Below are 10,245 nucleotides of genomic sequence, written 5' to 3' on the forward strand. Positions count from 1 at the left end.
CCTAACGAATGTTTGTTTCTTACGTAGAATCCTAGACAAAGGTCCCGCGATTGTCGAAAAACTTGGCAAGCAAACACTTGTCCTTTCCTAAGGTTAGACCTGCAGCTTGCAGACGCTCAATAACTAACTGAAGAACTTCCATGTGTTTTTCGAAAGTAGGTGTTACAATAATAATATCATCTAAGCACTGAAAAACGTAAGGCTTAAAATCATGTCCCAAAATTGTAACAATCAACCGCTGAAAAGTCGTCAGCGCATTAGAAAGCCCAAAAGGCATACACGGAAATTGGAACAACCCTCAGCCCGTTCCGGAGAACCTTGTAAATTCTCAACTTTTTGTCGCCACTGGAACCTGCCAGTAGGCCGATTTGATATCAAGACTCCTCAGATAAAGCGCATCTCAAACCTTGTCCAAAATTCCCGAAGTGAGTAGGCGTTTTTTTGGTTACTCGATTTAAACGACGATAGTCGACACAAAAACGATATGTTCCGTCCTTTTTAGGTATTAAGAGGATGGGAGAAGACCAAGTCGAAGACGAAGGTTCGACATCGAGTCATGTTCGCGATCAATAATTTCTTGCAACTTCGGCGAAATAGGAAAATTGCGTAATTTAATAGGCAATGTCTTCGATTCGATGTCGATTCTATGTTCGACCTCTTTAACGCAACCAAGATCTGAAGCACTGAAAGAAAAGTAAGCCTGACCCAAGGTGCGTGGCACGCTGCTCAGAACTAACCGAGAATTCACGAGAAGTTTCGATGCTATCAACAGAAACGGAAGAAAAATACCAACTATCACTACGTAGATCAGGACATCGCCCATACAGGTCCAAAAATTAACACCGAGAACGAGTGTATGAGGAAGCGAGGGCACAAGAAGCACGTTGAGAGCGATAACGCGATCCTTCAAACGAAAAAGTGCTTGAATTTTCCCTATTACCTCACGATCTGACCCATCAATAACTACACAATGAAGATTGGGATCCCGATCGACTTTAAGATTCAACGACTTCAGTAATGCCATTTCAGCACGACCGATAACGGTACGGCTTGCAACCGAACTAAGCAAACCTCGCATTATTACATTATAGCAACTAACTTCTAAATGAGGACGATTATCCCGATCTCTAGAGCGAGTTCTGAATGGATGGTCTTAGATGAGGATGGACCTTGGAAGCGACCATTTTCCAGGCCCTTTCCTAGTTTCCCAAACGAGACGTACTCGGAGTAGACTGTAAATTAAAATGTGGATAGGAATGAATAGTGGTATAGCCGGGTTTCTTGCATCGGTAGCATGTAACGCCCTTAACAGTCTTATAATCGACAGACGATGTACAGTCTTGTCACATTTTGAACGAGAATGACTCGATTTCGTCTCTACCATCGACACTTTTGGTTGACCCCGCGACTTTTGACTAGAAGACATGCAGCAGGCCAAGTCCGGTTCGAAACGCTTGGAACTCGAATTTGGATACCCTTGGCAGTCATCGGCTGTATACTTACAACGCTCTAACTGTTTGCAAAGGCCGCAAAGGGCCTCGACAGAGTTGGCTGGCGTCTAACCCAGCTGGAGCTGATAAAACGGCGCCAGATTCATACGACTACATTCACTTTGACCTCCTCCGGTATGAGACGATTAAAACCCGAAAAAAGATTGTCCATTTGAGCAATAAAAATACCGACAGATTCAGTTGAGACTTGACGACGAGTACGAATCTCATCCCACAAGAGTTTATCAAAATTGGGAGGTTGAAATTCTGCAGGAAGCCTAGAACATAACGTCGACCACGACGTTATAGAGAAACGATTAGCCCGTAATCATACGAGAACTCTTCCAGCGAAAAGAAAAATCGCATCCAAAACAAGACTATCATAATCAACCGCATAAGCGAAACAAAGTTCCTCTGCTCTCCCAATAAAAGCACTTATGCTCATACTGTCTCCATCAAATCGTAAGTCCCATGACTGAAGATCTTTTGGTTTTATTGAACCGACACGTTTTCTTTTTTAATAAGATATGAGAAATTTAGGCAACCATTTATACAGATGCCTTTGGTATTTGTCGTGAGCCCTTGGGCATTTAGTAAAATCCGTATAAAGTGATAGGCGGCACGTTTCCACGACCTACCTCCACCCTATAATCATAAGAAAATTTTAGTTACGATTATTAAACTTGTTAAAAATTATAGTAACAGGGTCTGTAATATGTTAAATTAATATTTGCAATATAATTTGTAACTCTAATTTGCAAATTTTGTTTTGTATCTCAATACAAATTGTTGTATTAGTATTTAGAAAACAACCGATTTTTTAAATTTGTTGAATGGAAACACTGTATATTTATGGAGATAAACACATTTTATTAGCATGTGATTGGAAAGCACGTATATAGTATTTTTTTTAATCAAAAGTCTTCTTTAAATCTGGAAAGGAATTTAATCAATCTTACCATCAGTCTAGTTGAATTAATTCTTTAAGGCGATCACCAATATTTTTGTGACATGTGTATATAGAAATAAAAAAAAGTTGGCTTCTTTAAGTAAGTGAGTCACAACTGCAAACACCAGTTGCATGGCATAAATTTTATAACTGACAAATTTTAAACTGATGAATTCCATCTCTAGGATGAGGTGGAAAATAACAAACTTTGTTAAAATTGGTACGATCTACGGCTGTCTACCGTAACGTTAAAAAGTGTATTTTCGATAATGGTTTAGAGCACCTTTCTGTAGTACTTAATATATTTTTTTCACAATTTTTTATTCAAACTATACGTGGAAAATGGAACATTATGTTACGCAGTACTGTCTTTATCTTTGTTTTATTTAAAAAGTGACAAAACGCATGGCATAAATATAGTAAATCTCTAAAAATAAGTTCCAGTAAAGCAACTTTAAGAAGTTGTTTTATTGCAATAATGCAGTTGTTAAAAAAATATTGTGTGTAACACGCGCCCAAGTACTCTAAAACAGTTGTAGAATAAACTAAGAAATTATGTTTTAATGTCAGTTTTTCTTTCTTAAAATTGGTAATTTTAACGATGACCGATTTACTGTTAGTTATCCACATATCTTGTTTCAAACTAAAAGTGGCAAATGAAACAATTTATTGATAATGATTATTGATTACACTATAACTAATAATAATAATAAACCAACATAAATCGATTTTAGCAAATAATATTATTATTAGACTGCAGTTGTTCGCGCACTAATTGCACAATTTCTTTATAAGTTTCGAAATTCTTTACTTTTTCAGAAGTCAGTTATAATTAACGTTCTCAATACATCAAGCAACACAAGTAAAAAATTAAGGACTGTTGTGACTTACTTTTCGGATGTAGATCTATGACTTGTTATGTAACGTAGGCTATGTATACTTGTTGTTTCATTAAACTCATTAACATAATGTTTTAAGTTACTACAAAAGTTCGTCTTTTTTTCAGAGGACATTATTCCCGAATATTTTCAACAGCCTTCATTGTATTTGCTAAATCGATGAATCGAATTAGTCTGGTATAATTTTAATCATGTATGCAAACATTTTTGCACATGTTTAAACACTATACAAGTTTTACTTTGTATTTCATCCGCTTTGTTTAATGAATGCGATAAATGTGGTAATGATGTTACATAAAACTCAATATGTTAGTTCTTGACTAATCAAATTAATTGATGTTTGCATTTACTTACATTATTATTAACAATTATGTCTAGACTTATTTTATACTGCCATTGATATACTTTACTAATTGCTTCAACATATTTTCTGCAGTTTCTTATTACACTATTCAAGTTTTTCCTTGTATTCTGTGTTCTGTGATTTACTGTGGTAGGTCAAAGTAATTTTTATATTCGCAGTCTGTGCGTATAAAGTAACGCCCTGTGAATTTGGTCTTCAACTGATCGTACAGCTGACTCAAGAAAAATCTAGAATGGAATTTTTGTACAACGTAAAATGTACCTGTCTCTTACTAGTCAGTTTGACAAACCTGTTCAATATTTGTCACTATTTTGACACCAAATTTTAGGAATGTCTTTATCTTTATTGTTCTAACCTATTTCAAAATAGTCGGGTTTAAACTAGGAAAATTCACACAGTAATCTGTCATACTAACTTTGACAGTTCCATTTTTTTCTAGAGCCAACTGTACCCAAATATTTATTTCTTATTAATACGAACCCGAATTATAAATTTTATTTAAGAGAAAGTGTAATTCTTATTGTAATATTACTGCCGTTCTAACCGTTTTGTTGTACTTATAGAGCTAGAATGACAGGAGGGAGCATGTATTGTACACAATGTTAAAGATTTGCCGGCAAAAGAGCTCCACAGAGAAGCCATTTATGACTCTTTCCGTACTACATCGGGAGCGGTCAGTCAATGATGTAAAACACAGTTAACGTTCAAAATAATCATAAAAAGAAATGTATAATATGTAGTATTTATTATGTTATCACAATTCTTGTTAAATACATAAAAATTATGAAATTGCGTTATAGATAAAATAATATGTGTATTGTACAATGATGTGTCATGCTTTAAATAGGTTTAATTTATTCTTCCAAACCAGTTGCCATAAAGTTGTATATTATAATATATTCTTACTGTAATGAAATAGATAATTTCTACACCAGAAATGAGTGAAAATCCAGTGAACAGTCCCAGAAGACCTCCAAAGTTTGCTACCAAATCTGATGGTCCATATAACTCATTTCTTTCAATTGCAGTGAACTGATCTGACTTAAAGTAGACAAACAAAGACGAATAATAGTAGCTAAAAAATATGAAGAAGAGATATTTAGGGTGCCAATGCGTATATGAACATATTACTTTTCTAAACCTAGTAGCGCAGTGGTATTTATCATGGTTAGATAATCTTTCATGTAATTATCATCTAGTGATATTTCGGCGTTATATTTTAAACTGGTGCAAGAAGGTTTGCAGTTACACATAGATTTATTAGAAAAACCAGATATTTCATTATTCAATTCGTAAATTTTTAGCTTTTCTTAAAAATTAAATATTATTACATATATTATTAAGTACAATATACCATCATATACTTGCTGCTAATACTTACTAAGTACTTTCTGTGCACAAACAGAATTTGTGATTCCACATATTTTAGTATAGTTTTGTCCTGTAATACGAAGTAAATTCAGTTTTGTGCTTTCCACATTCTACTTAAATTTAATTATACTAGCTATGTTACAAAATATTTTGAAAACAAACAAAAAGTTCAGAATGCTTTTCGTTTCTCTTTTCTGCAATTTACAGTACATACTTGGCATGTAGTAAGTCACGCAGCCACAGATCATCAAAGTAAAGTTTGCTTCACACTCGAGTAAACAGTTTAACTGAGTGTAAGGTTTAAAGTAGAGTAAAGGGCGTTCGTTTTCTAAATAACAGTTTCTCGAATCTGGGTTAAAATTTTTTACTGCTGGTGTTGTTGCGATAAGTGCTGGTTCAACCATTGCAGCCACTGTCTTTTGAAGTGGAACACGAAAATAAGACTTACTGAGACGAGGAAATTCTAGAGGGTTATGCAGTAAAACCTAAAATTTATCATAAAATAAGAAAGAGTACCTAATTGATTAGTGAATACTTACTTTATATCCTTGGTTGTTTTTATTGCATAGCAAATCGGTTGTATATCGTTCATGAGCTAATTCTATATTTAAAGAATCATCAGCACCTGACAACAATGCTCGTTTTGGATAAGCATTAATGCCAGCATCTTTTGCATATCCGGTGTCACTGTTATAGCTGACAGGTTTAGCTGTTAAGTTTCGATATGGTTTATAATAAATTCTAAAATATTCCTTGGTACATAACGAAGAGGTTTAAAATACTACATAGACATACACATCACTTCTGAACATGTCCTCCTGATCAACTATATTAAAAGAGTAACAAATTCCTTGATCGGTAAGAACAATATACAAATGGTCCAAGCAATCATCTCCCATAAATGAACAACTTATTAACTCATCAGGCCTTAACTAAATAAAAAACGTATTGATTAATAAAAAAAAAATAGTTAGCAAGTAAACCTACTTCATTAATTATGTCACTAAAATCATTTTCAACTTGGAATGCTGTGTTATAAACATAAGTAAAAAATGCATTTTGTTCGAATGAATTACATAATAAACTTATGTAATAAAAATTACGCATTCTGAAATATGTTTCATAGATACTATATAGATATCATGGACATACTCTTGCTTACTCAGTACTGTTTAAACGTGTGTTCGAATGAAATATTTTGTTATACGCATCAGAATAATTAAAATGGTCTTCTAGACATTTTGATTCGGGGCAAATTGTTACTGCGGGAAAGGGAATGCTGAACAAGGGTGTGTCCTTTGTTGCAAAACTTACTACGATAGGGCTGTTTTTATACCTTTCTACTATTTGATAGATCATTAAAGTACATCCTGCTAGTGATATTAGTAGCAAAAGTCCCCACAATATTCTAGAATAAATAAATATATTACAAGTTTTATTTCAGTGTTCTACGTACTTTTCAAAGACAGTTCTTTTCTCAGTTAAGTAACGGAGTCCATGAATACCAGATATCTCTGTGTATTCTCTACAATAAGTATTAGCACCTTTCCAAAAACTGTATTTTTTTGAAGTTTCCATATCGACATATTTCACATTTGTATCCATTGTACCTTCGGTGGAAAGGACAATTATTTTAAAAACACTTGATCAAGAAACGTTTTGGGAGTAATAAGGTACTTATGAAAAATGCTTTCGGATTAATAATACTGATGAAAATGTTGGGTTACACAACAGTACTTCAATCGAATGATAAGATAAAATCCATTTATATCGATATATGTGCATATGCATATCTAACTGCTAAAAAAAATACAATAATGATAAATTTTTAAAAAACACTATGACAACAATTTTCACAAATACACTTTATTATTATTTTTTTGTTTTCACTAGTTACATAGTTCTGAGTTAGACAATAGACATTAATTAAGATATGAGTGCATGACATTCAAACTGAATTAGACCAGCCACCGAACAATCTATTATTATAGAAAATCCTTAAAGTAAAAAAATACAATATTTCAACTAATGACAACAAAGAAAAACCTATGAATAGACCCAGCAGTCCACCAAAATTCGATATGAAATCAAACACACTGTAGAGTTCTGCTCTCTCAAGTGCCATAAATTGTTCGCGTTTAAAGAAAATAGCCATCACAGAGAATTTTGCACTGAAAGAGTTAGTTTTTTTTTGTGTTATATGATATCATTAATTTAAGAATTTACTCAGTATCTTCAAGCAATGGTTCTTTGAATTCAAACGCCAACCTTTTCTTTACATCAAATTCATCTTCAGACATCTCTGTGATATACTGCCAGTTGTTACAAGATGGTTTGCAATCGCACTTTGTTATTCTTTTTTTAAAGTACTTATTTGCCATTTCTTCGCTGATCATGTTTTCTGGAACATATCTATTAGTTATACCTTAAAAAATTGGTCTCAAGCAAGGAGGTTCATAGAGTTATAAAAGCAAAAATATTTATTGTGACATAAAAATTCAAGTCAATTTTACTGCTGCTGTTTTTGTATACTTCAATTATATTGTCTTATTGTATTATTATGTTGTCTTTAGTTTACACTCGGAAAATAAACTAAAAACACATGCACAACACATGGAACATTTTGGAACTTGTCTGTAGATCTTTTGATATCAAGTTTGTTGGGTTTATCTAAACATTCATAACAAAAGAAGCATTAGAATAAATAAGAAAAAATAATATCAGTGTAAAAATAATGACACTATAAAATTTTGTTGTATAGTGCAGACAGTCTAGGATGTTGTTTTGACTTCTCGAACGTAAGCCAAGTAAGTACTAGGACAAAACTCTATCTGGCGACCGTCTTTTTTTGATGTTGTTTCGACATTTTATGACCTCTAGACTAGAGTACGACGTTTCTGTCTGTCTGTCTGTCGTCTGTCGTCTGTTTGTCGCCTGCGTCGATTTTCATTACATAGATAATCTACAAAATTACCGAACCGATTGTCATAAAATTTTATATTTGTTTAAGGAATATGGTAAAGATGATCAAATGCTAATCAAAATTTATGTAATCGTCTTCACCAATAATTGATGACGTTTACTCCAAATTTTTCTTAATAAAAGTTATTTAAATTTTACAAAATAATGTATTCCTGTATTTGTGCTTTATTAATCCACGTTGATTTGTCTATTATAAATGTAATAATGAACCTCTTGATAGCATCATAGAAACCGTTAATAATCCGCTGTTGTCTTTGATATTTCGATGTGTACTGATGTTGTGATTGACACCTTGTTTTTATTTTAATTTATAATAGTCACGGTAAATAATTTCAAAATCAAATTTTATCATTCTTCGAAAAAGCTGAATATGTTGTACTGTGCTTCAGGGCGAGGGAGGTGCTGCCTAAAAAATGTTTTCAGTATATGTTACAATGGATCAATATTAAGACAGTTGACCGTAAGTAACAAACTGGGATCTTGCAAACAATTTTTTATTTAACATCAGTTGGTCGCTTGTGAATTTTTCAGACAACTTAAGTAAACTGTTACAGCTAAATAAATTCACATCCTTCTGATATGTGATATAAATAACAAGCATTACTTATTGTCTAATACCTTTTAGATAAAACTTGTCTGGGCCTTTAGCTGTTATTTCTTACTATGTTTAAATAACTTCTATTATATTCGTTATTCACTACTAAATGATTAATAATGTATATATACCTTCAGCTTTATCCATACACTTCTTACTTCCAGTTCCACAAATTTTCGTGTTGTTAGTTCCTAAAATATCGCTTTAAAAATAAACTTAATAGAAACATTTCTAAAACTCACTGGGCATATAATAGGCCACACAACCACATGTAATTAAAGTATAATTAGTAAGACATTCCAAGAAGCAATTCGATTGAGTATACGTCCGAAAATATTTCAACGGTCTTTCGCTGCCTAGGTAACATTTTCGTTTCTCTGGATGGAATTTTTTAACTTCGTCAGACGTAATAACTACTTCAGGTTGTATAGCTACCATTGAATGTTTTTTGTAGGAAATGTGAAAGTAAGAATTGCCAAAGCGAGGAAGTTCCAAAGGATTATGTATATAAATCTGCAATCAATGTTCTTAATTTAACAAGCGCGATAAAAAAAAATCAGCAGTACCAGTGTTTGTTTGTGATTGATAAAAATGTAATTGTCCTAACATTTATATTCTCCAAAATGAAACAAGGAAGCAGCGTAAGGAAAAGAAGAAGAAAAACAACAGATGGAAAAGAAGAGCAATATGACTGTATGGAAATAAGGTGAATAAAAATCTGTGGAACAAATGGTCAGTATACGACGTAGTTTTAACCAAGATAACAAGAAAGTATATCTAGTGAAGAAAGAACGAATGCGATAATAAACATGATATGAGTCGGAAAATAAGAACTGGAGTATAAACTGTTACGGTATTTAAATAGAGAAATTAGGGGAAAAACAAACATCAGATTTGGAATAGAGAAGAATAAGAAAAACAATAAAGAGAAAAGTAAACAAAGAGAAGAAACATAAATGATAAATGAATGAAACACCTTAAATCACCGAGAAACGAAGCAATAGGTAATTATAAAATGTAATAACTAGAAAGTAAAACACTCTACTTGACTGAACAGTGCACACCAAAATAATAACTTTAAACAATTAAATCAACGTCAAAACACCATATAAGTAAACTTGTTTTTTGTTCGACCGTTTTTACAAAACAATCTATCAGAATGATTTTTCATCCTGTTTAAATCTATTAACATACATTAAATCCTTGGTTAAATGAGGAACACAAGGCGTCTGTTTCCACCGAAAGGTCTGCCAAGAATAACACAAAGCCATATTGATATCCAGATGTATATGGTCTCTTAGGATATGTGAATACTCCAGCGTCTGGGGCATAGCCTGTGTCGACATTAAAATCACTCTCCTGGTTGTATGTAGAAGAAATATCTGGATGGAAGATTCTGAAAAACAGTGATTTATTTGCAGTTTTAAATATATATTTTATAACAATACACGTCTTCCCTGTAAATATCATTCAAATTCAATATATTAAATGAATAACAAATTCCGTCCTTAGTTAGAATAGAAGTGAAAGTACCGTTTTTGCACTCAGTATTTTGAAAGACACATTCCAAACTTATATCTGGTTGCAACTAAATT

The 10,245-nt window shown here is 32.7% G+C and overlaps 1 protein-coding gene across 1 annotated transcript; it reads right to left on the reverse strand.

Moving 5' to 3' along the window:
• Positions 1-1,153: 1,153 nt before the first annotated feature.
• LOC135131583 (pickpocket protein 28-like) lies at positions 1,154-6,678 on the reverse strand. Its single transcript, XM_064059394.1, has 10 exons — positions 6,530-6,678; positions 6,236-6,481; positions 6,061-6,181; positions 5,869-6,005; positions 5,613-5,814; positions 5,288-5,558; positions 4,834-4,897; positions 4,571-4,777; positions 1,600-1,768; positions 1,154-1,558 (listed from the first exon to the last, which is right to left on the reverse strand). The coding sequence occupies exons 1-10, from the start codon at positions 6,676-6,678 to the stop codon at positions 1,154-1,156; spliced, it is 1,971 nt and encodes a 656-aa protein (XP_063915464.1).
• Positions 6,679-10,245: the final 3,567 nt, after the last annotated feature.

Source organism: Zophobas morio, unplaced genomic scaffold (genome assembly GCF_036711695.1).
Source record: "Zophobas morio isolate AGI-343-1 ecotype UQ-CSIRO unplaced genomic scaffold, CSIRO_AGI_Zmor_V1 ptg000021l, whole genome shotgun sequence".
In the NCBI taxonomy this organism is placed as follows: domain Eukaryota; kingdom Metazoa; phylum Arthropoda; class Insecta; order Coleoptera; family Tenebrionidae; genus Zophobas; species Zophobas morio.